Source organism: Cheilinus undulatus, linkage group 18 (genome assembly GCF_018320785.1).
Source record: "Cheilinus undulatus linkage group 18, ASM1832078v1, whole genome shotgun sequence".
Classification (NCBI taxonomy): Eukaryota; Metazoa; Chordata; class Actinopteri; order Labriformes; family Labridae; genus Cheilinus; species Cheilinus undulatus.
The window spans coordinates 40,379,191-40,407,161 of NC_054882.1; the positions used below are offsets into that span (position 1 = coordinate 40,379,191).

Below are 27,971 nucleotides of genomic sequence, written 5' to 3' on the forward strand. Positions count from 1 at the left end.
AAATATACCAAATGACTTACCTCAAGGAAAGTAAAATAAATGAATGAATATGTCTCCATACATTTCATACACATCATAAACTTTTCAGTACATGTTTTTTCCTGGCATAAATTTATGACACACTGAACAGCTCTTCAAACCACTTGTGGATAGTCCCCAGTTGAGAACCACTGCTTTAGAGGGTAATCACTGACGAACAATCAGAAATCAGGGTCAATTGTTTCACCACCTTGGTTCTATTAACAGAGATTGCCTTCTTTATTTCTGCTGTCTTTTGCTGTAGCAGCATTCGGTTGAAATATTATTGTAGATCTCAGTTCTTTTATACATTTTGATACTGTTAAACATAAAAACGACAGTTTTTGTTTTTAAGCATGTAGTATCAAAAAGTACTGTTGTATCTTATTTCATGATGACCGTAACATTACAGAAAATCCTAACTGCACAGTGACAGAAACACTGAGTTTGAGAGTTTTGTACGTACAGCCATGTCACCCACCAATGAGGATCATAGGTCTGTTCTTCATCTGGGAGATACTAAACATTCCTGAAGACACAAACAGAAGGACAGAACATTATAGTTAAATGCTGCATTTCTAAATAATCTTCAACTTAACCTCAGCTTAACTAAAAGTGTGTTAGTAGTAAAATCTACCTGCATGTTGTTTCTTCTTCCTGCCTACTGCTGCTCCAATGATGTGAAGAAGCTCTTCATCTGAGGAGCCTGAGCGCAAAACATCTCTTAAGGACACCTCAGAGTTCCCGAACAAGCACACCTGAGAAAGGACAGGCAGGAGGGAGAGAATGAAGGACAAAGAAGATAAAGTTTGAGTCAAAATGACTCACAGAACAGAAGCTTTGACATAGGCAGTAAGGGCAGCAAAGTATCAATCAATTGATCAATCAATCAATCTTTGTTTGTGTAGAGTCAATTCATAACTGAAGTTATCTCAAGACACTTTACAAAGAGGGCAAGCCTAGACCATACTCATAAAGACCCAATGCTTATCACCATTAGCTCAGTACTAGCAGTATTTGGCACCATTGCTGTGGCGAGGAAAACCTTCCCTTTGATGGGCAGGAATCTCGAGCAGAACTAGGCTCATGTTGACTGCCATCTGCCAAAGCCACACTGGGGTTGGAAAGGGGTAGGGGCCGTGGGAGAAGCAAGAAGAGAGAAAACGGGGATGCAGAAAGAGGGACAAGAGAAACAACAAATGGAAAACAAATGTATGGCTATCATGAGCATAAACCTAGCTCCTATTCTGTAGGAAGTGTTTGTCAATAATGATGGTTGCATGTTAAGAATTAGAAATGACAACCATGACTGATAGGAAACAGAACACCACAATGAGAAACTAAGGGATTGAAATCTTTCAGTCTGGAAAAGGTTACAAAGCCATTTCCAAGGCTTTGGGACTCCAGTCAACCACAGTCAGAGCCATTATCCACAAATGGAAAAAAAAAGTGTTGACAACGACTTTATGTATCGATTCATTGTGTTACGCAATTATGGCGTCACTTGGCATGGCGCGGAGCTGTTGATGTCACACACATGGCTGATAAACTTTACTTTCGTTTAGTTTAGCACTTCTCTGATTATTAATCTGGTGATTTGCGGAAAAAATTAGTAGATATATTCATCATCACCCATGTCTCATGATGGGGAGGAGACGCTAGAGATCTTAAATTAGGTCGTTGTGGTAAAAATTTCAGCAGAACTTTAGTTCTGTCAGACATTCATGTAATCCCTGATATTTGCCTCACTTAGCATTCTAAATGTCCGCTAAACAGGAGATGTTTAGCGTGAGGAACAGCGTGAGCAGTTTTAATTTTAGACTTTAAATGAAATGCATTTTAGTTTTAGTCACATTTTAGTCATTTCTATCCTTTATAGTTTTAGTCTAATTTTAGTCTAAATGTTTTGAGTTTTAGTTGACGAAAACTCAAAACCTTTTAGTCTAGTTTTAGCCCATAAAAAATCCTTACATTTTAGTCTTTACTTTCAGTCCAAGCATTTATTTTTTTGTCTCAATCTGGTACCAAATCATGGTAGTGTGTTCTCTGCACTCTGCAAAACCTGGGGTACCTGCTTTCTACAGTTGTGAGGCACAATAGATACAGATGCATTGTTTTTTGACAGATTTACCCACAGTGGAGAAATATCATGGATTTTGAATGTCTGACAAAAACTACATTACATTTTTGTCTAGTTTTAGTCATTTTGACAAAAAATAAACTTAGCTGTTGTCAGTTTTAGTCATTACAGGTCTATTTTTGTTAGTCTCGGTCTAGTTTTTGTCATGGAAAAAAGGCCATTGACGAATAGTTTTAATCATAGTTTTAGTCGAAAAAGTCAGGAACAAGAGAGGGGGAAAATCCTTTTTCACGGCACTGTATCTAGTGTGTTTAGACACAGATTCTGGATTTCACTTTACAGGGTCTTAAATTTATCAAACAACATCCATAGCTTTACCTTGAGGTTGCCATCGGCCGTGATGCGTAATCGGTTGCAGGATCCACAGAAATGGTCGGACATTGAGGTGATGAAGCCAATCTGACCTTTGAAGTCTGGCACTTTAAACATCTGTTCCAAGTCCAAAGAGAAAGTCAAACATTTGAAATGGGTTTAATTATTCAAAATCAGACACAAAGAGGTTAACTGGCTCTTCAAATATGTCTGGAGAAAGAATAAAAATTATTTCTGGGGGCGCATAGATGGTCAAGTGGTTCAAGGCGCACCCCATGTACGCTGGCGGCCTGGGTTTGAATCTGGCCTGTGGCTCTTTGCCTCTTTGTCTCTCCCAACTCTCGTTCCTGTTTCAGAATCTATCCACTGTCCTCCTCTATCAAATAAAGGCACAAAATGCCCAAAAATAAATCTTAAAAAAATGTGTTCTGCAGGTCTGAGTTATTCAAAGATCATCAAAAGAATCCTATAAATGTCCAAAAGGACATTTTAGACTGTTGAAACAGCATTTCTTAGAAAAAAAAAAAGAAAAAAAACACCTCAAGCTTTACAAAGACAGTATGAGTATATGAGAACAAAGAACAATTAGAGACTCTGACCTTGGCAGTGTCTGTCGGCTCAGTTTGAAGCTTTATCAGATCAGGCCACTGCTGCCTGATGCAGTCAAGCATCTCCTGGTAACTCACCATCTTTTTAAAGTTCCATTTGTTGCCTGCAGAGAGAAGAAGAGGCCTTGTGTGACAGGCTGAAGTAGGGGTGGGTTTCAAGGGTTAGTTTTGTACTTAAACCAAGCAAGCACTCACCATCAAAGGGCATGTACTCACCATCAAAGGGCATTTACTTACCATCAAAGGGCATGTACTCAATGAAGCGCACCTCGAGGGGCTTCTTCTCCGTCAGCGCCACAAAATCCAGAAGCTCATCCTCATTCAGGCCTCGCATGACCACACAGTTCACCTGCAGAGGGCAACACACACCACATAGGCAACTGATTACTGAGCTGTACCACAAAAACATTAACCTTGCAAAGCAGATGGATACGCCCGTTTCCATGTTTCTCACTGGCAAATCCATCTTGCAAAGCTCCCATCTGAACAGTTAGAAAGTGACAGCACCAATCAGTGTCAAGGGGCAGTACTTTCGGGTCCAGGTGGAGCCAGGGCGTGAGCAAGCAGCAACAAGAGACCGGTGCAGATATGGTGGAAGACATCAGCATGGATGCTGCTAAAGTGTAGGTTTGATCAGAAAATGACGACATTTCTTCCTCAAAATAAGAAGAAAGAACAGCATTGAGTTGTTTTCTTTTAAAAAACAACAAGTCATGTACTGACATGTCTACAGTTGCCATGGTTCGCGTTATGCAGTTCCTTATGGAGCTTACTCCTCGGTAGCAGCTACGTCACATGTTTTGTTGCTCTAAATGGCCCGTAAAGATGTGACAGACAAAACGTTCATCCAATCACCTTCCAAGTTTTTTTTCAAAGCCTCTGCCCTTTCCCAAATGGTGTGTATGAGAGTTTTTCCAGATGCATGAAACAAATCCAACTACCATGCCAGGTTACAAAAAAATGGCAACTCCCTGCAATCTTTATGCCAACATTTTGGTTCATAAAAAATGTTTTCTCATTACTTCAGTCAGAAAATTCCAGAAAGTTTTGGTAAATTTTGTGCAATTTCTTTAAGAAATGTTTGTTGAAATCTTTTCATGGAAATTCTACAGAATCTCTGGGACTTTTGGTGTAAATTTTGGGATTTTTTTTAATAGGAAATGTTGGAAGGATGAAAAGGTAACTTTCAGACACCACTTCCCAAAATAAATTTTATAAAAATTGCATCATTGACCAATTATAGCTGACTTTAGTGTTCCACTAGATTGTTGCTTTTTATAAATTCTTAAAATGCATACAGTCATGGATGAAAGTATTGGCACCCCTGGAATTTTTGTATAAATACACCATTTCTCTCAGAAATTGTTGTAATTACAAATGTTTTAGGTATATACATGTTTATTACCTCCGCCAAGGAGGTTATGTGATCCGATGGGTTTGTTCATTGGCTAGTTTGTTTGTTTGTTAGTTTGTTAGCAACATAACTCAAAAAGTTGTGGACAGATTTTCATGAAATTTTTAGGAAATGTCAGACATGGCATAAGGAAGAACTGATTAGATTTTGGGACTGATCCGGATCACCGTCTGGATCCAGGAATGTTTTAAAGGATTCTGTACTATTGGGAGATAAGGCTAATGGCGGAGGTTTGCAGTGTTACCACTTTAACCAGGAGATGGCGGACTTGAGTAACTTCAATCCCAGCAGCAGTTTTTGGGTGTGTTTCTATTCAAAGTTCTGGAGTTTTTAGAATTTGAAAGACGCACGCCCTGTCGAGGAGACGAGTCGGAGCATAACAGAGAGAATGACAGCGAATTGTAGCGAGAATACTCACAATGCTGGGAGGAATAAAGGAATGTTCAACCTCTGCCATGACTTCCAGTCATCCGGTGAGACCATGGGTGCATCTGTTGGCACCTGTAGCCAGTGCTTTGCCTCACCGTGTTTCCACCCCATTCTTCACTACTGGGATATAGTGCTAATGGTGGAGGTCTGCGCTCTCCGAGAGCTTTTCTAGTTTACTTTATGTGCATTGGAACAAAACAAAAAACAAAAAAAAAACAAAAAAAACAAGAAAAAAGCCAAAACTGACATAATTTTACACAAAACTCAAAAATGGGCTGAAAAAAATCATTGGCACCCTTTTAAAACTGTGGGTAAATCATTTCATTTCAAGCATGTGAGGCTCATTTAAATTCACCTGTGGCAGTAACAGGTGCTGGCAATATAAAAATCAAACCTGAAGCCAGTTAGAATGTCTAAAAGTTGACTCAACCTTTGTGTTGTGTGCCTGTGTGTGTCACACCAAGCATGGAAAAGAGAAAGAAGAGCCAAGAATTGTCTGAGGACTTAAGAAGCAAAATCGTGCAAAAATATGAACAATCTCAAGTTTTCAAGACTATTTCCAGAGATCTTGAAATTCCTTTGTCCACTGTGCGTAATATAATCAAGAAGTTTATAACCCATGGAACTGTGGCTAATCTCCCTGGACGTGGAAGGAAGAGAAAAATTGACAAATGAATGCAACGCAGGGTAGTTGGAATGGTGGATAAACATCCTCAGTCAACTTCCACACAAATTCAGGCTGTCCAGCAGACTCAGTGTGCAAGGAATCATGAAATCTGAGACTATCAAAAGATTTTGGGTCACAATGTAGGGCCTACTGTCAGAAAGCTTGGTCTGCGTCAGAGGTCATGGGTGTTCCAGCAGGGCAACACCCGAAACATACCTCAAAAAGCACCAAAAAATGGTTGGAGACAAAGCTGGAGAATTCTGAAGTGGCAAGCAATGAGTCAAGATCTAAATCCCATTGAACACCTATGAGGAGATCTCAAAACTACTGTTGCAAGAAGCACCCTCCAAATCTGAGAGATCTGGAGCAGTTTGCAAAAGAAGAGTAGTCCAAAATTCCAGTTGAGAGGTGTAAGAAGCTTGTTAATGGTTATAGGAAGCGATTGGTTTCAGTTATTTTTTTTCCAGGTTGTGCAACCAAATATTAAGTTAAGGGTGGCAATAATTTTGTCTGGCCTATTTTTTTATTTTTGTAAAATTATGTCAATTTTGTCTTTTTTCTTCTGCTTTTTTGTGTTGTTCCAGTGCACATAAAGGAAATAAACATGTATACCAAAAACATTTGTAACAGCAGCCATTTCTGGGAGAAATGGTGTATTTTCTGCAAAAATTCCAGGGGTGCCAATACTTTCGTCCATGACTGTAAAAGCAAGAAAATGTCCCTGGTTGAAAAATGAACAGAGTACCTTGACAGGGATGTAGCCCATTTCAATGGCCTTGTCAATGCCCTCCATGACCTTGTGGAACCCTGAAAAGCAAGCAGAAGCCCACAGAAGCAATGCAAGGAGAGAGGAAACACGGCATAAGATGACTGTGCTTCAGAGCTATCACTATAACAAATAAAATAATTGCTGCATCAACTGTCCTTAATTGTCATCTATAATGTGCCCTTGATATTTCTTTGACCTGGAAGTCAGTCTCATGGGCCATCCTAGAGCTCTTACGCTGTAGAAAATTCAACTGCAACAGCACAACCAAATAAAGGGCAAAAGCATGGTCCTAAAGGGGATTAATATGTAAATTAATTTGTCTATGAAAACACTTCTTCCAAACATATCCATGATGTGAACCCACATGGCTTTCCATACCTTTCCTTCTCACTATGAACTCAAACTTGGCAGGCACCAGTGAATCCAGGCTGATGTTAATCAGGTCCAGTCCTGCATCTTTCAGTTTTGGCAGAAGCTTGGCCAAGTTCATGCCATTCGTTGTCACTGCTATGGTTCTTAGGCCCTCCAACTTCCTCAGCTCTGCTGTAATGGGAAGAAACCATAGGAAAAAAGTAGAGGAACGAAATAAGGAAAAGGGAGAAAACAGATAAAACTGTAATACTACATATTTAAGTCAGTTATATTTTAGTAGTAACTGAAGTACAAGAAGTAGTACTGTATAAATAAGTTAACCCTTAGAAAACAGATAAAACTGTAATACTACATATTTAAGTCAGTTATATTTTAGTAGTAACTGAAGTACAAGAAGTAGTACTGTATAAATAAGTTAACCCTTAGAGCTCATGGCTATTTTTCCCCATCATGTCTCGTCTGGACTTTTTGTCTTAAAAAGCTTGTAAAACATCAACCCTGTGGTGCACAGTCAAGCTCTATAGCCCACATCCTTTTGTTCAGGATACCTAGGCTTTAAGAATAAATCTACTCCAGTAATGTCACTTGATTTAAAAAAAAAAAAAAGTTACAGGACTCTAAAGACAAAAGATTAAAATAAATTGGAATTTGAAACTCAGAGATTTTTTATTTGTAACACACATAAACCTTAGTGACTAAGGCCAAAATATCTACATATATACAAAGAAAAAATCCATGAGATTATCCCATTAGATTCATTCTGCCATTCCTCAAAGCAGTAGAGATGCAACTGCTGTAAACAATGCATTGTTGTAAACAATATGGCGGTGCCCTGGTAAGAAAGTGGAAGTAAATGTTCAAAAATGGATTAAATATTGATAAAAAGATGCTTATTATCAGATCTAACAATGTGGATTCAATCTTTAAAGACCCCAAAAAGTCACTGAAGTTCCGGGTTCGCTAGAACTGTGTCCCTTAGGGCTACGGAGACATGTAGAAAGGTAGCAAACAAATGGCACAGAAGTCAGCTGTCAGAGGGAAAAAAGAGTGTCCATGACTTATGGTTCAAAATTTATCAATATTTTTATAAACTGTGTCACTTCTTGTTATTTACAACAACACCGTCCTCAGAGACCCCGGAAAGTCAGCCAAGTTCTGAGCTCACTAGAAAATGTTCTGTAAGAGCTACGAATGTATGGAGAACATGATTAGAAACACACAACAGAGAGCTTTCAGATAAAAAAACAATCAAATGACTACAACTTACGCTTCAAATGTTACCTGCGGCACAGTTAAAAACGCCTCTCCCTGTTAGCGTTTTCTGTGACTCTTGTGACCCAAAGTTGTAACACCTTTTGAAAAAGCTACAATAATGTTACGAAGGTGCTTTCTAGTCTTTTTTTCTACCAAAAATAAATAAATTAAAAACAAACAAACAAACAAACAAACAAAAACAGCATAGGTGAGTTGGACAGATGCTCCACTGGAAGCAATATAACGGCTGAGTAGGCTGTTTGCCTTCCAACATCCCAATGAGTTTCTGATGCCAAAAATCATAACAGTAATCAAATTAAATTCAGGGAACTTTCCCTTTTCAGACACGGTGGAATGTTTTGCCACTACGTGTTCAGCTGTCCCCAACACTGCTTGTTTAGACTTAGACTTAGACAGACTTTATTTGTCATTCACATTTACAAACAGGGCACTTCTGAACAAAATTTTGTTGCCTGGCTTCGGATGGTGCAGAGATAAAAACAGCAGCAATGTACATAAAAAATAAGAAATCAAAAGTAAAAACATGGCAAAATATGACATTAAATACTGTATAAAAATATGTATAAAATATACTGACATATTTATTTACATATATTGCACGATGTAGTTTTTTTATTGCAGTCTTAAATGGGCTCCTCATGGAGCAACTTAATGGGGCAGATTAAGAAGATATGTAAGGGTGAGGTTACCGTTGACTTTAAGAGTCTTGTGGGAAGAAGCTGGTTTAAGTCTGGCTGTTCTGCTTCAAAGGCTGCGAAATCTGTTTCCAGAGGGCAGCGGTGAGAACAGTCTATGATGGGGGTGTGAGGGGTCTCTGCTGATGTTATGGGCCCTGGTCAGGCAGCGTTTTTTGGCAGTGTCCTGGATAGAAGGGAGTGTAGTTCCAATGATCCTCTCTGCTGTCCTCAACACCCTCTGCAGGGACTTCCAGTCTGAGGCGCTGCAAGCCCCTGACCGGACAGAAATGCAGTTGGTCAATATGCTCTCTACAGTCCTTCTATAGAAAGTGGTGAGAGTTGGAGGGGGGTGTGCTCTTTTCAACCGGTGCAGGAAGGGCATGCGCTGCTGTGCTCTCTCTACAAGAGCTCCAGTGTGCTGGGACCAGCTGGGCTTTTCCAATAGGGCTTTTGGCCGCACCTAGCCAAACCAAGCCATGCTGATTTGCATTTCCATCAACAGTTTGGCCATGCTAAGCCACACTCAAAGCAGGTCAGCCCCCCCTCCAAGCACGCTGCGCTGATGTCAAAGCGCTTTGCGGAGACCAATTTGCTGGGGGGATTTCCCCCTCTACTACTGATAACCTTTCCATGATCAATTTATACCCCACAGGGAGACAGGAGAGAAACGTTTTATCCCTGCCTCTGCTGCAGCTGTCCATAACTCTGTTACAGCAATGTCAGCGTTCAGTGTATGACTTAAATATTTATGACACAAGACCAATATTTCCAGATTGCTGTGCATACTACAGTCCGATATGTGCAAGGCATCTCACTCTGACAAGTAAGATCAGGAAGGACCAGGTGCAGATCCAGGAATACACCTTTTCTGCACCTACTAATAACAAAAGTTTGAGCCTTTCCTCCTCTTATATACAAATAAATTCTAGACTTTTAAAAAATAAAATGCAGGGGATGTTTGTAACATTTTGCCCATGATGGAGTCCGTCTTTAATTCATTAAAACAAAGGGAGGCCAATTTGCTCACCAGATGCTGTGGAATAATGGTACTGAATGCTAAGCTAAAGTCTAAAAACAGCATTCGCACATGTGTGTTCTTCCCTTCCAGATGTCCTAAGCTCAGGTGGAGTGCAAAGGAGATGGCGTCCTCTGTTGAGCGGTTGGGACGGTAAGCAAACTGGTATGGGTCAAATGGGGGGGGGGGGTTTGGAGACAATGTGGGCTTTTACCAGCCTCTCGAAGCACCAGGGGTGAGTGCTACAGGGAAATAATCACTGAAGGAGGAGAATGTGGAGGAGGAGAATCTGGTGCCCAAAATGGAGAATTTTGGGCACCAGTATAATTGTGGCAGTCTTTAGACATGATGGTACCACAGCCTGACTCAGCCAGATGTTAAAGATATTAGTTAGAAACCCGGCCAGCTTTCTAAATCAAACTAAAAACAAACTTTTATTTATTTATAAAAAGCTGTATATCAATCTTTGCTTTTCTGAGAAAAAAGCGTCATGTTGCTTTAAAATTAACCTTATTTTAATGTGTTTTATTGTGTTTAAAAAGGTGACCAGAATAAATGCATTAATCCTAATTAATTAAGGAAAATATTCACTGCATCAATTGTTTAAATCACAGTTAACTGCATGCTTTATTATCCTCTTCAGTACACTTTGGTCAAGCCACTTCATTGTCTCCCTGTAGCCACAGTGATGTAAAATGAGTCCACCACTGCTCCTTAATGTCTCATTTCACTTTGAAGACTCACAGACAGCTCAGTGGACAAAACAAGTCATCTAAAACTTGTGATATCAAACATTTGCCTTTTTACTGTTCTCTTTTCTTTTCAATCTACATCAAGTCCATTTCCATATCATATCATAATCCTTGATTAACCTGAAGTCCCTTATTTTCAGAGGAATTCCCAAAAGATTGCGACTAACAGCAGAAATTCAGGGATTAATCGTGATTAAAGTTTATATTGTTTGACAGCCCTAGTTTTTAGTATTTAGTACAAAACAAACGGCAGATTTAGCCATTTTTAAATTAGCTTTCTACGTAAATTTTAATTTAGCTTTCTACGTAAATTTTAATTTGATTGGATTGGATGAGAAAATAAGTTTCACAACATTTATCTAAAAAAATACACAGAAATAAGATTGATGGTTAAAGACTGCTTAAATCTTTTAAAACAGGTTTATTTATTTGCTTCTCTGCTGTGGGTTATCCTGCTAACTTTGGTCTGGGAGATTAATGGTTCAAATCCCAGTCAACTTTGGATAAAAGTGTCTGTAACATTTTAACGTCAGGAGTGCCACATTCATTTCCTGAGAGGGGTGTGGTCCGGGGCGGAGTCAGACACCTCATCAACATCTAAAGCCCCAGAAACAGCTCGTTTTGAGAAGGGCCGAAACAGATGGCTTTTTAGACATGCAAAAATCCAATACTAGAGTATTTTTTTTAACAACAAAGTTCTCAGGCATGTTTTGGGAACCTCTGGGAACAATATAAACTTGTTTTCAAAGGTAAAATATGTCCCTTATGGTGAAAACACTGTCACAATCACTGTCTCTTTATGCATATGTTAAAGTCACTTACTGAGTGGAGACTTGAGCATGATGACTGTAAGTCATGACGCAATAAGATGAAACTCATGCCAGCTATCTACTACTATCAGATTAATTGGTGCAAATTAATCTAAAGCTTTGTTAAAATGACCTACCCCAATCTCAATGTCTTAATGATTTTGTTTTGCATTGATTACTTCTTTAATCAATAAAATGTATTACAAGCTAATTCATTTTGTTTTTACTTTTAAGTACCTTTCAAACTATACTCTTGCAAATTAAAATCATGATTGAAGTGTTACATAAACTTAAGCCAATGCAAAATCAGATTTCAAAAACACTTTGAAGAGAATGTTGTAATAAAAATCTATTGTTGTTCAGTGATTACGTGCAGTTTTTTCTGAACTATGAAGGAAACAAAGATATTAACAAAGTTTGTGATGAATGAAAGGTTCTTTTTCATGCAGCAAATATGAGGGGATTGAGCTTCAATTAAGATGTTTTATTTCAGGAGTTTAGTAAATGTTATTCTTAACCTTTCAGACAAGGGAGGCATACAGAGTCTGAAGAAAACACAAAGGTCAACAATGCTTTTTTGGAGGGACGTGTTGCAAGAATAAATAGCAAGTAAAACATGATTTACTGATAGACTTAAGCTTTGAGTTAAAGCTAATCTACTCTCCTTACTATTTGCTTGATTATTGCACTTCTTTCTCTCATCAAAACAACAGCAGCGTATTCACAAATCACATATTTTTCTTGGATTGTGCAGACATACTCCTGATCCTTCTCACATGCTCTGAAATGTTTCGCTTCTCGTTCACACAAACAGTCAGACACTAATGCAAAGCTCACAGTATATCACTTCTCTGGTTTCTGTTTCCACTTAATGCAAATCATTCACTCCAGTAAACTTTGATCAGGTCATGAGAGGTCCTGTCCCATGACACTGTGATAATTTTTTATCTTTATGGGTCTGTCAGAAGACTTTGGTCCTCTTTAAAACTTCTGTTTACCCACCAGTCAGACCACATTGCTTTGTTCATTCATTTTACTCTTCACAGAATGTGATCCAAAGTCGTAATCTACAATGTAATATACTTTTACTTCCAAATGTATCTCTAAAATCATCCACTTAAACCAGATCCTCTGCTCTCGTTCTTTTGTCTCTCTAAATTATGTGATGGTCTTGCATAGTAATTACTCATACAGGTGATTCTAGCAAATTAGAATATCATGTTTTTTTTTCCCTGTGATTTAGTTCAAGAAGTGAAACTTCCATTTATTCTAGATTCATCATTGCAAAGTGAAATATTTCAAGATTTTTCTTTGTTTAAATGTTGATGATTATGGCTTATAGCTCACTAAAGTAAAAAATCTACCAGCTCAAAACATTCAAAATCATAAAATACAGTACAAAAAAAGGATTATAACACAGAAATGTTGATACTATAGAAAATTATGCCCCTCCATGCACTAATTAATTGGTTGGAGCTCCTTTTGCACAATTACTTCTCTGTGACACGGCATGGAGCTGGGGTATGATGGAGCCCTGGTTCGCTGATAGCAGCCTTCAGCTCATCTGTATTGTTGGCTGACCAATCAAGCACAGTAATACCATGGTAAGTAAACTCGTTTTTGGTATCTTTAGCTTCCCTGTGGGCATGTGCCAAGTCCTGCTGGTACAAGAAATCAGTATCTCCATAAAATTTCTCAACAGATAGAAGCATGAAGTGCTCTATTACACTGCCTGGCCAAAAGAAAAAGTTGCCACCAAAAAAAAGGTCACACACTCTAATATTTCGTTGGACCGCCTTTAGCTTTGATTACAGCATGCATTCGCTGTGGCATTGTTTCGATAACAGGGTATCTGCAGGTTTCAGCAAGTCAAATTTAAGACTTTTTAAGAACTTTTTAATGCCACCTTGAATGAAATTTAAGACCGAAAACACTATAAATATAGGTGATGGTTGGGGGATCCCGCTGTATTACAACCCAAGCATAGCATGTGTGTCACTCAATGAGACTCATTCAAGTTTACTTTTTGTCTGTTTATTGAACATAAAGTGATACTCAGTGCTCTCTGGTTCAATAGCTGTATGCACAAGTGCAGTTTAACTGCATGTTTCCAACCAAGTATACAAAAAAATACACAAAAATACAAATATACAAAAAAAAGAAAGTACATTTAGCCAAACAGTAGTGTGCAACTTGAAACATCTAACAAAAAAACCTACTGGACCTACTGAACAAACACGCATGTCATGTTGAGCCTCAGGTGAGCCTCAGTTCCGTGGCCTTAATCTCCAGTTCTGCCTCTATTTTTTTCAGCTCACTCAATTTGTCTTTGTACCTCTTCCTGAGGACATTTGATTTTGTGATGAGCTGAGCCATTAACGTGCCGGACTTACCCTCAGCTTGCTCAGCAAACATGTCTGCATCCTTCTGCAGAGAGTCACATACCTCCAGGAGAGTTTTCGTTTTCTTTTTAAGCTCAGCAATGTTGTCTTCTGCAGCTTTCCTCTTCTGCCCTTGTGCAGCACTTTGTCTCTCCCTCTTCTCCAGGTCAAGGTGTTCTCTGTATTTTGACCTTGCTGATCCCACCGAGGTCAGCAGCTCCTTGGTGAGAGGGACATTGGCAACCCCCCCACAAACTGCAACATAGTCACAGACCAGTCTCTGGGCAATGACAGTGTCCTCCTGAAGGTTAACAGTCTCCACCTCCTTGTTAATGGAGAAGCCTCTCTCGACCGTTGCCCGTCCATGGGATAAGAGTAGAAGCTTCTGACAGAAACCCCAAAGTTCAGGGTAGGGTTGACTGAGGAAGCCATGCAGAAACACATCAAGCCTGGTTTCTATGGACCGAAAGGACAGGAAGTGCTCGCTTTTAGCCTCAACAGACAGAAAGTTCCCAAACTGTTGGATAATCACATCACCTGTAACAAAACAGATGAAAGGAAATATATGAAATATTATTTAGATGATTAATCATGATATTAGCAGACAGGCTTATGTCCATTTTTTCTATGGCTGATAATCAGGAACAACATTATAACTATTCTGTTAACTATTCATACCAGCAGAGACACCTCCAGACAACTGCTTGTCTTGTAGAAACTTCTGCACTAGACTTCTCATTCTTCCCTGGCACCAGTCTGGGTTGGAGTACATGACTGTGGGGTCCAGGCATGCCACCTGTCTCACAATGGGGTACTTCAGGGGGCTCTTGTCCTGGACCTTCTTTAGGATATTTGACATACCCTTCACGCAGTCCTTCCTAAACTCTAGGTCTGTGAGCTCTCCTATGATGTTCTTTCTCTGGAGGTCCTGACAGATGGGTAATGTGTTGTAAATACAGCTCAGTGGCCTAACACAGCATTCTCTCCTGCCTGGATATGGAGCATCATTTGATAGAAAGTAAGTAATAAGTAATACATCTAAATTACCTTCAGGGCTACCTCTGCACCCAAGCCTATGTCAGCTTCCTTCAGGTTGACCCAGATCTTCTGGTCAGCGACATCCAGCCTGACCAGCTGCAGTGGAGTGATGTTGTGGAGATGCTCCCTCTTGACAAAACGCCAAAGCATACTCTAAAAGGGTAAAAAGAAAATGCATGATGGTTGTAAAGCAAGTACCTTGATAACCACATTAACCATGAAATACATTTCAATATAGTTATTTAAAATATCTTATCATCACCATAAGCAAGTATCAATAATGATGAGTGACCTTTAGTTAGCCAAAACATAATCTTTCAGTAATTTTAAGTATTGATTAGGGACTTGTTTTGCTTTTCTTGTTGATTCTTCATTATTAATTTGAATACCTTGAAAAACTCCGCCAAGTCTTTGCAAAGGAAAGGCATGACTGGTGCGTCAGTCTGATATTTTGTCAGAAAGGGAGTGAAGGTCCTTGAGACAGCCATGAAGAATTGTAGCTTAGGCAAGATGAGTGGGTCTTGCTGGGCTGCTTCTAAGGTGTCAAATGAGGCTGTTCCAGGGTTTGGAACCTTCTTTGTCCTCACTGCTTCCACATACTTCACCAGTGATGGCCATACCTGTAACATTTCATCATGTACATGTACCACCTGTCATATTTGTCTCAGAGACCATCCAGCATCATGAAGTGCTTTAATGTGGACTCTTTCATTTTCAGTGAGCTCTCCACCTTTTACCATTTTGAACAGGAATGAGGAATTTCAAACCGAATTTACGTTTTTATACCCAAATTTGAGCTGGCTCACTGGGCTTCTCTGAGAAGTCAGAAATTAATCAAGCATAACATTTAACCACTAAAACAATTTTTTTCTGTTCAGGAATGCAAGTAAATAACTATAATTTGACATATTAATCAAGAAATATTAATGTGCTTCACTATTTTTTCAGTTTTTTGTAAATCAGTTAATTTGAAAATTCATGGATAACAATAATAATTATATTTCAGCATTAAAAATATCATTTTGGTTAAAGAGCTTCTACATATTGGTGTATTAACCATTGCAGAAACATAAATATGATTTTGGTAATGACCAATGCTGTTAATTTAGGGCAGCTGGGGCATAAACCTTACTTTGGGTGGTGGTCTCATACATTTGTTAAGCACTGTATGTGTGCATTACTTTATCATGCATATCTATTTTATCATATATTGTGCAGCACCTTGTAATTATGTTTTGAAGAGTGCTATATAAATTAAGTTTCATTATAATTACCTCTATGGCCCTTTCCACAACTGGCAGGTTCTCAATCCACTGATGGCCACAGAATGGTAATGGGAAGACCGAGGATTTGGTGAGGGCAATGAAGTCATCCCTCCTCGCTGGTGTATCGTGGAAAAGGAAGTGCATCGCCCTCAACACCTTGGTGGGAGAGAGGGGAATGATGAGTTAACCATCATCTCTGATGAAGAATGACATTCACCCATCCATGCACAACACTGATACCACTGGTGGGAGTCCTTCACTAAAAGTGTGTGAAGGAGCAATATTGCAGGCCCTTCCTGCCTGCCATATCAGACTGTACAACCAGCACTGCTCCCCATTAGGCCACACACAGTGACCCCCCCTCCAGAAAGGGCCTGGCTTTCGTTCGGCTGCAGACTGCCATCACATCATGCCTCCTCCGCTCTCTACTTAGTTTTCTCTAATTGTTTAGCCATTGCACTGTTCTAAAATATTAATTTAGATTATTATCACAATTGTTATAAACATTACTTAATTTTATATTCTTTTCACAGAGAGGCAACTTGAGTCAAGGAGGGCAAATGGCAGTTGCCCGAGCAACCAAAGCAATGTCCTGAGCATGTCCCCGGACTGAACATTGATGTACATTATGCGTAAATAGCATTTTAACTCAAATTCATGCTTTTTAAAAAAATCCTGCCGTGTCCACTGAAATATTCCAATTTCCCTTGTGGGACTTATAAAAGATTTCTCTTAGCTATAATTATCTTACCTTCTCCAGTTGCCACATGGAGAATCCACATTTGAATGCATTATGTAGGGAGTGGAGGCCACAGCTACCCACAACAACCAGCTGGACACCATACTGCTCAGCGTGCTCCTGCTGTAGAAGCTCAAAGAACTTCCAATTTACATTTGGTCCATCCATGGAGATAGACACCATGTTCCTCAGATCCAGCTTATCCACACACTCCTAAGAAAGACATGAATATGATTATAATGACATGATTGCCAGTGTTTAGGTGTAATTTAACATTCTGTCTGCACACATCCTCAGTTGACATTAACTCTCTCCCTCATCCTCATCCATCCACTCCCTCTCCCCTGTCTGCTCCCCCTCTATCGCTCTCTCCCTCTCTGTGGCTCTAAATAATGGGGGCGAAATAACTAGCCTACACAGCATCATTCCCTATGTTAGGCCTACCATTATACTGAACAGGCCTGCATCATGACATTGCCAAAAATCTGCCAAAATGCATATAAAGTTAAAAATTAGTCATTGAAAAAATTATAAAAAATTATTATATTACTTACTTTGAAGTGGTGCAGTAAATCTTGAGCTGTTGCATTTCCCATGAATTGCGAACCCAAGTAACATGAATGCACTTGATCTCCCACACAGTATCGTATGTGCACGTCAGGTTGCTTATTTTTAGTGGCGTGGTTCAAAGTCTCGTCGAACATTAAAACAAAAAAAGACTTGTTGACACTGCAGATTAGCTCGTTTTTGATGAAAGGCGCTAGTCCAAAACAAGTTATATAGGCCGTCTTGTCCTTTCCGGAAGCAAACGTGCTTGCGATTTGTGAGTCAGGGAACATCGAACGGAAGAGCTCTCCTATCCCCTCATTGGAGTTGTAAGACTGGTGCTTGACCACTGTGTTTAAAATCCACAAAACCTCCGACTTCAGTGTTGGTGTCGCACCGAATGCTGCTCTCAGGTCAGTGCTAGTAGCAGCCGGAACCGTTGTCAGCGCTGGCCCAGGGGCAGAGATGCAAAACTGTGATATGGCTGGGGTCTGTTTGTGGCTCCTGGCAGTGGTTTTGTGCTTTTCGCACTGCATGTGGCTTTAGAGAGCCTTAACCCCCATGGTGCCGAGCTTGAAGGTCTTTTTGCACGGAATGCATCTGGCCTCGTCTGGGTTGGCAACAGACATGAGCCAACTTCGAAAACGGACGTCGTCCAGCCAACTCTCACTAAATTTGCACTTACCCATAATCGCAGACTAGCTAGCAAGTATGCCATTTACATCAGCAGCTAGTAAGAAACTAGCTTCTCTACATCTCCAAAAGTCCCGCGAGAATAATGTTATACAAGTAGCGTATGTCTGTCTGTAAATAGCTGTGTTCATCTGGGTGGGTGGGGCGAGCGAGAGTGAGAGAGCGGTAGGCCCATAGGCCACTCTACCCTGTGCGTTCTGACTACGGTCAGGGCGCCGAAGCAGGAAAGGTTTAAAATAAGAAAAACAAACAAACAAAAAAAAAGACATTATATAGTCCTGCCCCGACAAATTTAAGACCTTTGAGTAATGTATTTAAGACCAGCTATAACATTTTTAATGAATTTAAGACCTTTTAAGGCCTTAATTTCAGATACATGAATTGAAGACTTTTTAAGACTTTTTAAGGATGCACGGACACCCTGGATAAGCTTCTGCAATGTCACAAGATTTGTTTCCATCCAGTGTTGCATTAATTTTAATATTGATGATGGGAGAGTCTGACCACTGCGCAAAGCCTTCTCCAGCACATCTCAAAGATTCTCAATGGGGTTAAGGTCTGGACTCTGTGGTGGCCAATCCATGCGTGAAAATGATGTCTCATGCTCCCTGAACAACTCTTTCACAATTTGAGCCCGATGAATCTTGGCATTGTCATCTTGGAATATGCCCATGCCATTAGGGAAGAAAAAATCCATTGTTTAAGAAATGAGAAGTTACTCATTGCATCAGCTGGGGTTAAATAACTTGTTGCTAGCTGAAAGATAAACGCCCATGCAGTAATTATCCAATAGGAGGCTCATACCTATTTGCTTAGTTAAATCCAGGTGGCGACTTTTTTTTTGGCCAGGCAGTGTATCTCCTGGTAGATGGCTGACAGTGTTGACTCTCAACTTGATAAAGCACAGTAAGGCTGTTGGAACAAATTTCGGGGTTCAGATGTACTTCAGATATTTAAAAACTCATTAACATTTGAAAGCTGAAGTTACTATTCGAGCATTTTAAAAAATATATTTTTGCTGTTTATAATCGTTCTCGAGTCTCTCCTCTCTCTCCTGACACGGGACATGATGAACAACAAAGTTTTCACACCAAAGCACAGAGGCACAGAAATGGCCGCCATTGGGGATGTTTGGGGACGTTTATTGCCAAGGTGGTGCACACGCTGGTGGTGATTTGGCAAATGAGGCTTCGTAACATCTAGAGATGCTGATGCACAAGAGTAAAACCGCAATGCCCACTGACAGTAACACGCTGTCATGGTGGAAAACGTTGCGGTCCAGGTATCCTCTCCTGTCCCAAATGACACACCATTACCTGTGCATCCCGGGCACCTCCATCAGGGCGGAGAGGGTTTTCTCCATGGCTGGGATAATAGTAAACAAAAAACACTCGGTTCTTGATTCAGAAAATGTGAATCGCCTCATGTTTTTAGGTAAAAACATGCAGGGACAAGATAATACCAAAATTTGTTTTTGTTTTGTTCATTATAAACATAATGTCATCACGGCCATAAGCGGCGCAATTTAATTTATTTTTGTTTGTCACTTAATTTCTAACCCGTTTGTTCATTTTAAAGTTGACCATCAGCACCAATACCCTGTTAAAAGGTCTCTAAATGGTGCAGGTGGCTGAGTTTGCACTAAAAAAGTTCATAAAAATTAACATTACTTTTGCATTCAGCTCATTATTTCTTCATTGCAATCTGTAATGTAATATTTGAGGGTCCTCTAGTGGGCAAATGTGTAACTACATGGTGATTAAAGCTAGGGATGCACCGATACACTTTTTTCAGGTCCGATTCCGATAAATATATGACGATACCGATACTGATTCCGATATATGTATATATATTTCTTTTTAACAATTATTATTGTTGGTATAATGTGTGAGGTTACATGAGGCTGTAGTAAACCACCCAGATCCTCTTATTAAAAAGCCAAAAAAAAAAAAACCCCACCAAAAAAAAAACACAAAAATGAATTGAATTTGAATGTATTCCAAACAAATCTATTTAAACTACTAAAAAATAAATAATATTTATTTATTTATAAATTAATTACCTATCATTCTTTATGAACAAGGGCCTGAAATCCCTGTCTATAATGTTCTTTAATGAACCTCCCGCCACTAGAGACCGCTGTAGCTTCAGTTAATGGCCGCAGCCTTCCTCTCTGACCCTCCACAGGATGTAAATAATGAGAAGCTCGGTGGTGGCTAAGCTGTTTGCAAATAGTAGGAAGACCTATTGTGGGGTATGTGGGCTGTCGAGAGTTAAGCTCATGTATGACTATTCACCCAAAGTGAAAAGAGGCCAAATATCAAAGCACGATATTAATCTGCCAAGAGGAACGAAGGTGGGTGGCACTAGCTTCAATGCTAGGCACGCTATAGAAAATATTATCAGGCTAACGTCACACCCATTCTTCTTTGTGAATGCGGTGCGTTCATGGTCTACCGCAAACTGTAGGATGGATTTGGATTGGTCACTTGGATCGGCACCATCAGTCAGATATCTGATCTATTAATTACGTCCATATCGGACCCAATACCAACATTGGATCGGATCAGTCCCATCCCTCATTAAAGCAACTGCACATTTTACATCCATATAAATGAAAAATATGCATACATATTAGAATATAATTTAAAATCTGTAAAAAATAATACATGAAATTCAAACGAGACTGTAGATAAACAGTGACAGCCCTAAAGCAAAATGGATCAACAGCAGCAGATGGCATAGATTCAAAATTAAATCAAATTTTAGTTTAATCTGAAAACAGGACCTTGGACAACTAAGAAACAATCTAGTTTCTTTTCTTGCTTTTACCAGATGAGAAGGTTATGGTATTGTCTGTGGTTCAGGAGTGGGTTGACACTAAGAACATGGCACTTGTAGTCCATTTCCTGGACCCATCTGTGTGTGGTGGTTTTTAATACAGTGACTCCAGCCAGCACCCCTTTTCCTTACCAATGACTTCAAGCACATCAGGTCTGATGAGGGGCTCTCCCCCAGTCAGGCGGATTTTGTCCACTCCCTCATGAACGAAGAGGCGTGCCAAGGTCAGTATTTCTGAGGTGGAGAGCAGCTGGCCACGTGGTGTCAATTTCACCCCCTCCTCAGGCATGCAGTACTGACCTGAACAGAAAAAGGAAAATTATTACAGGATACTTCAACATAGACAATGGGTAAACAAGTTCACATGCATTTCTGTAAATAGGCTCTAGCAGGGATTTAAACCTCGATGGTTGAAGATCAGGCTAAAAACATTAATAAAGATGTGATGGCATGGCTGCAAGTGCTGTGAAAAGCCAACAGATGGTCGCAGACACACCTTGATGCAAGGCACACTTTGGATCTAAATAAACTGCCAGCAGTATGGATGAGAAAGTCTGTTCCCACACAGACATTCTGGCTGACAGCTAAGATATTAGATTATAACTTTTTTTTCCAAACACCCAAAAGTCAGGGGTTGGACATGAGTCAGGCAATAAGAAAGCTGTGGAAAAATAAGGTAAAATACTGCAGCAACACCAACTTTCATGTATACATTTTCTTTCCTTACTTGTACTCTGATCACTCTAAAGCCCCCCAAGGCCATCACTAGAAGAAAAAGTGACACATTGCTGTAAAAAACTGACCAAGATTTTGTTTCACTGAAAAAACCCTAAGAAAGAAAAATGCATGTTTTTCAAATCAAAGGACCTTTGAACAAACTACTCAATAACAGTTTTGTCATGGTTTTAGTCAATAAAGCTTGGAACCGAACCTGAGATCTTTGGTGCCTGCCTAGGGGGTCCTGGCTCCCAGATTGGGAACCAATACTCTAAAGAACCACTATGTACCTTTTCTGCAATATGTCATAATCACAAGTCTTGTTGCCTCTTTTTTTCTGATTTAAAGTATATTTTGAATTCATTTGCACACATGTGCATTTAACATCACAGCCTGGATCTTTGACTCACTGTTAGTGAGTCTTAGAAAAGAAAGTCATAAGTTAAAAACACACCTTTAAACGGTTGTTTAAGCCGTTGTAAGATCAATAGCTGCAGCACTGGGCTCTAGACAAACTGAGACCAGCTGAAGCAGCACTTAGCTTGTGTTGACGCCCCAGGAGGGCTGACAGAGATGGCACACTGACTCTGTTGCGGTACTGCCATAAAACTTGAAGAGGAAAGAACACGTTTCCTGATAACTGTGCTTGGTTACAATGGCAAGAGTGAGTGATGTTTGGTTAGTTACTACACACATAATGCTAGCGCTAAATGTGCTAGTGACTGGACTCAGCCTGAGCTGTCAAAGCGCTTGCTCTGCCACCTGTAGGAGCGGATATGCCTTGCGCATGCTTCACAGCACCATGTAGGCATTTAAACCTGTGATGACAGTGTTGCAAAAATCCATTCCATGGCAGAAATTTTACTGGTGACAGTATTAATATCTGTTTACCGCCCACCACTACCAGAAACCACTTTTCTATTGTTTCTATCCAAACAATCTTATTTGGCAATTGTACACGGTCAAAAAAGGTGGAAGTGGTCAGGAAAAAAGGTGAGGGGCTCGTCCTGACATAGCCAAGAGAGTGGATTTTGTCTTCATTCTTTAAATTCCCACTACTAACTGTTTGCTGTAAAACAGCAACAGAGCTACAGAGAGAGAGAGAGAGATCCCCCTGGCATTCCTTTATGCACAATGAACTGTGCCAACTCTCTGCATAATTTTTATGCTTTTCAGTGCCTTACCAATTAAGCTCTCATGTCATAGGACAGCCTGTGTCCAGAGCAGGAATAAATGTTCAGTTTAAACATTTTTTATCGTGACGAGAGCAATTTTTACCATCTGGTGAGACCTGGAAGTGAAAACGCCAAAGAATTAGTAGACAACAAAGATCACAATTTCACTTCTTGATGACATGAAATAGAATGATTGGTTAAATTAATTCAGGGGACAGCAGTATGGCATTATAATCTCATAATAATGAGAGGTTAAATCAGTTGTGAGATTAACCCCGGCACACACTTGCCCGCGTATTTGGCAGACTCTCCTTTATGCACGGACGATGAAAGGCGTTTGTTATCTCTGTGAGCTGCTTGTTTGTGGCTCAATCAAGGGAGGAAGCTTCATTCCACAAACCACAAAAACCTCTCACAGTTGTTAAAGCCTGACTTTGCAAAAAATTGGTCAGGCACATGGACTTGACTGGGATCCATTAGAACGAGGTTGCAGTGGCTGTGCAAAGGTAAATTCTTCAGTTCTGATAAAATCTTTGTAACTTTTTAAAATACAATCTGACAAAATATACAGTTCTCTCACCATCTCTCTAGAAAAATCCTGCAGTCTCTATCAGCCTCTCTCCTTAGGACAGTGTGTCTGTTGAGCATGCAGCTGCACTCTGGAGCGGGTCCTTTTGTTGTTACTTCAGGGCACGTCACATCCGTTCGCTTGTGCTCCATTTGCATTCCAAGGCCCACCTTGTCCTTCTCTGCCAGGGCCATGAAGCTTGGGGCCGCATCCAAGCATGGAACGATTGCACTCACACTGGTCAAACATACTGGACTTCAGGCTCAAACTGGCCCAGGCATGGTACTGATGGCTAAGTTGAGTGCGCCCTAAACCTCAAGGGGACTCAAATAAACAAATTATCATTTGCCTGTTAGCTCAAGTTAACTAACTTCATCTCTGATAATACCAGAGTGGGAAAGATTAGCCAAAAAAAAAACGGTAATGCGAGAAGAAAGGCTGCAGCAACCTGATGGTGTTTGTCAAGCTGAAGCCACCATCACAGCAAAGTTCCTGAGGGAACAGCCAAAACAGTGGAGCAGATGTATCAGGAAAGAGCAGCATGGCTATTACCACAGACTTGGGTGTGATGTATTTGTTTTTTTTAAATGGTAATTATGATTAACAATTTTTAAAGACCTTGTTCATTAGGTAATGCAAATACTTGAGTTTGGAAATTAATGTAAACTCCCATACATAGTAGCAAGAATACCAAGTTAGTACCGTAGTACCTCTAACTTGTAAGATGGCAAAGCAGAACTCTACTTACAGCGCAGGTTGCATTTCTCAGTCAGAGAGATCCGCAGGTAGCTGTGCCTCCGGCCAAAGTTGTCTGTCAGAAATGCAGAAAAGGGAAGTATGCTGTTGTCTCTTAGCCTCTCCTGTGAATAAAGAGAACATAAAGATAATACTCAGGGACAAACATAAATATTATTTAACATTATAAGGGTGAAGGGAATCTCAGCCTCTGCAAGGTTTCTGTACTGTGTGAGCTTGAGTGTGTTTGATTTTGAAACTGCATTGTGGCCATTCTTGGCCAGGTCCCCCTTGAAAAAGAGATCTTTGATCTCAATGGGGCTAGCCTGGTTAAATAAAGGTTAAATAAAAATAAAATAATAGCCTGACAGTGGCAGCTGGATGGCTCAGCGGTGTACATTGCTTGGCCAGGACGCAATGAGTATCCAGTGTGGACCCTCAGGAAGGTCCTTAAAGCCATGAACACCTGTCCCAGATGTGCATTGGTTTGGACAAAAGTGCCTGATAAATGACAGTTACATTACAACATTTTACAGCAGTGGGACTAAAAGAAGAGCAAGGATGTGTTCTGTGAAAACAACAGATATAAGGTAGGATGGACCCTAATGAACTTCACCTTTGATCTTTGACCTCAAAAATCTATTTAATCCATCCTTAAGTGTGAGTGAACACAAGAGCAAATCCATTGTGTTAAAACTTGAGAAGTTTGCCTACCCTCAGGAACTTTGCTGAGAATTTTTTACAAACGTGTGTTATCCTCTCTGAAACACTGAAAAACACCCACTCCAGTGACAGCATGTTTGTTAAAGCCTAGTGCTGAGGCTTCTTCTTCTTCTCTAATAATAATAATAATATCTTGAATTTATATAGCGCCTTTCAAGAAACCCAAGGACGCTTTACAAGAACACATATACATGGACAAACTACTCTGGGACGAAAGGTTGGGTCACATACCACCATGCCACCTACTGTTTCAGAATATGTAGTCTTGCAAGGAGCATAAGAACACCTTTATTGTCGGCTGATTTTATGGGTTAATATTTTCCAAAAATGATGCAATATAAAAAAACATTTGCAGTTTCAGCAGGTAATTCATCGGTACCAATAATGATTGTGCACTTCTAATCAGTGTCAATATTGGTATCAGCAAAAACTGATTTGTTAATATCAGCATATTGGCAAAAATTCATTATTTGTTAAAACAGTTGAGCCATAATTATATGAATTGCTGCAGAGTAAACTGAATTGCTGCTCTGCAGCCCCAGACAGGCTAACGTTCTGCAGAGTAAGCCAATTGCTGTATGCTGCTATCAACCACATTAAACTTGGAAAGAACACATGTTTTACCTTCTTGCTGAGCCTCATGTAGTTACAGTGACACAAATAAGTGATGATGATGATGATGATGATGATGATGATGGCTTTTACCTGGCTGCTATTTAGTGTCAGGGCAAAACATGCTGCTGACTGCACTTAAACTGAGCTGTTGTCTGTCACATATTATTACTCTGTTACGTTAAGCGTGGCATCGATTATGCTGTGTGTGTGCAGTACACTATAATACAACACATGCATTAAAACCGGTGATGACAATGTCATGAAAATCAATTTTGTGGAATGGAATTTTACCAATCACCACTACCTTGACCTCAAAAATCCTATAGTGTCACGGTTAGGGATGGGTACCTTTTACAGATTCCAGGTACCTGTGAACTGTTACCAGTACAAAACGGCACCCATTTTCGGTACTTTTAAGGCTGAATGCTTGATAAAAGTGAAATATATTATCAAGCAGCAACTCAAATTTCACTTTCACATTTTCTATTCAGAACAGTCAGCAAAGGCTTTAAATACTTACCCTGAATTTCCATACAAAGCGTGTGCACCGTGCACTGAAGCACCGCAGGTTTGCTCCGACTGAAAGGCGAGCAATCTCGCCCACTGGAAGCGAGTCTAAAGCGCTGCGCCACGGCGCGCAAGCCCTGATCAGCAGGAAGAGATCATGAGAGAACTGTGAGTTCACGTCGGAATAGCATGTAAACAGCAGACTATTTTACCTTTTGGGGTTAATTTATCATCTTTTCCAGTGTAGGTCCATGATGTTATTGCTTCCTCCATTGGGTGAGCACATTAGGAAGTTAAAAGGTTAATGTTTGCTTAAAGGATCTATGGTTTAACGCAAAATTCTTTGGCTAAATATCCCCAAAACTTAACTTTCCTCATCAGTGGCACCACTGTAGCTCTGTGACCCACTGACCTCTCGGTGACCCTTTGCTCTTGTTGCAGAATGAGACGTAATGTTGATAAAGTGATAATTTATGATCAGGAGTCTGTGAATTGTGTTTTATTTTGAAAGAACCGGATGTTCTACGCTTGTGAATTCCACGGTTGGTGTTTTCTGAACAACAGTGAATTTACGAGGTTTGGCAGTGGCCGGCACTGAAGTAGACCTGCAGGGTATCTGAAATGAGGTGGAGCGAGTGCAGGCATGCGCTGCTGCCGATCTAGAGCGCCGTCTATGGAAATACTCTGATAGACTAGAAAGGGAGTAAAGTGCTCCGCAGTTCGATTCGCTGGTGTTACGCGGTGCGCACACTGTATATGGAAATCCAGGGTTAGGGGTTGAGATCACACCTGCATATTCAATGTTGTTCACTAAAAATTTTAGTATTTTATTTGAAAATGTAAAAAGGATATGGAAAGGTGGAGGAATCTCCCTCTATGTACTGCTGGACGAATTAATCTTGTAAAAATGATAATGCTGCCTAAATTTCTTTATCATTTCCAGAATATGCCAATTCTAATCAAAAAGGAATTCTTCAAATCTCTGGACAGAAGTATTTTGTCACTTATATGGAATGGTGGACCACATAGAATTAAAAAGAGTGTTCTTCAGAGACCTAGAAAATTTGCAGGTCTAGCCCTTCCCAATTTTATGTATTATTATTGGTCATGTAATATAAAATCTATTTTATACTGGATTGATGACAATCCTACCTCTAGCTCTGAAACATGGGTTCAAATGGAGTACGCCTGCAGCCCAGTCAACCTAAGGTCTGTCTTATGTGCTCCAGCACCCCCCTCTCTGTGCCAATTTTGCTCCTACATGGTGATTTATCACTCAGTCAGAATCTGGTCCCAATTAAGAAGACCTTTCAAACTGCAGACTACCTCAGTATGCTCTCCCATAATAAACAACTTTAACTTTCCTCCCTCCCTTACTGGTGGTACCTTCGGGGTATGGCACTCAAAAGGTATCAAATCTATATCTGAGCTGTATGTTGATGGCAAGTTTGGTCCATTTGCTCAGTTGTCTCGATTATTTGAGCTACCCAAAGCTCACTTCTTCAGATACTTTCAGATCAGACATTTTGTCCAAAAGAGTCATAGTTCCTTTCCAGACTTTCCAACACATAATACAGTCTATCATGTTCTTTCATTAACTCCACACCTTAAAGGTATCATTTCAATATTGTATAGCTGTATAGATGACTGTATCCCCAATTCCCCTAAAGATGTTATAAGAGACTTTGGGAGACTGATCTTGGAAGAGAAATGACCAATAACCAATGGGCAGCAGTTCTTAGCTTGATAAACTCCTCTTCTCCTTGTGCTAGACACCGCTTAATACAACTCAAAGTTGTTCTGAGAGTAGGGCTGAAACGATTCCTCGAATTATCCGGGTAATTCGATTCAAAAAATTCCTCAAGGCAAATTATCTGCCTCGAGGCTTGCTTAAATCAGTCATGTATCCATATACGGCCATGCTGTAGCCTGGACATCGCACCGTGTGTTGCGTGCCATGCTGTGTTTTACACGGACGGCTATTTGTGTGGCACAATGCCCTTGTTTTCGCTGTTACTACAACGTAACATGCATGATATGAGGCGTAAAAATTACAAAGGAAGAGACGCAGTGATGTGTACAGGCACTCGTCCTGCATTTTTACGCATCTACTGGCTGTGGTTTCATTGCAGATACAGCACTACGCCTGCACCTGTAAACCTGCACAGATC

At 40.1% G+C, this 27,971-nt stretch overlaps 1 protein-coding gene across 9 annotated transcripts in view; it reads right to left on the reverse strand.

The window, feature by feature from the left end:
• Window positions 1-27,971, reverse strand: part of LOC121526132 (molybdenum cofactor biosynthesis protein 1-like) — a 45,037-nt gene that overhangs the window by 6,014 nt on the left and 11,052 nt on the right. For 2 of the 9 annotated variants that reach the window (XM_041812527.1, XM_041812528.1), the window contains exons 2-10: window positions 23,969-24,080; window positions 20,893-21,060; window positions 6,736-6,900; window positions 6,334-6,395; window positions 3,316-3,427; window positions 3,070-3,182; window positions 2,477-2,587; window positions 656-776; window positions 485-547 (exon numbers count right to left, since the gene is read on the reverse strand). In XM_041812527.1, the coding sequence (XP_041668461.1) occupies window positions 492-547; window positions 656-776; window positions 2,477-2,587; window positions 3,070-3,182; window positions 3,316-3,427; window positions 6,334-6,395; window positions 6,736-6,900; window positions 20,893-21,060; window positions 23,969-24,080 (1,020 nt within the window). In that variant the 3' untranslated portion in view covers window positions 485-491. The other 7 variants (XM_041812519.1, XM_041812521.1, XM_041812523.1 and 4 more) reach the window with 7 other exon arrangements.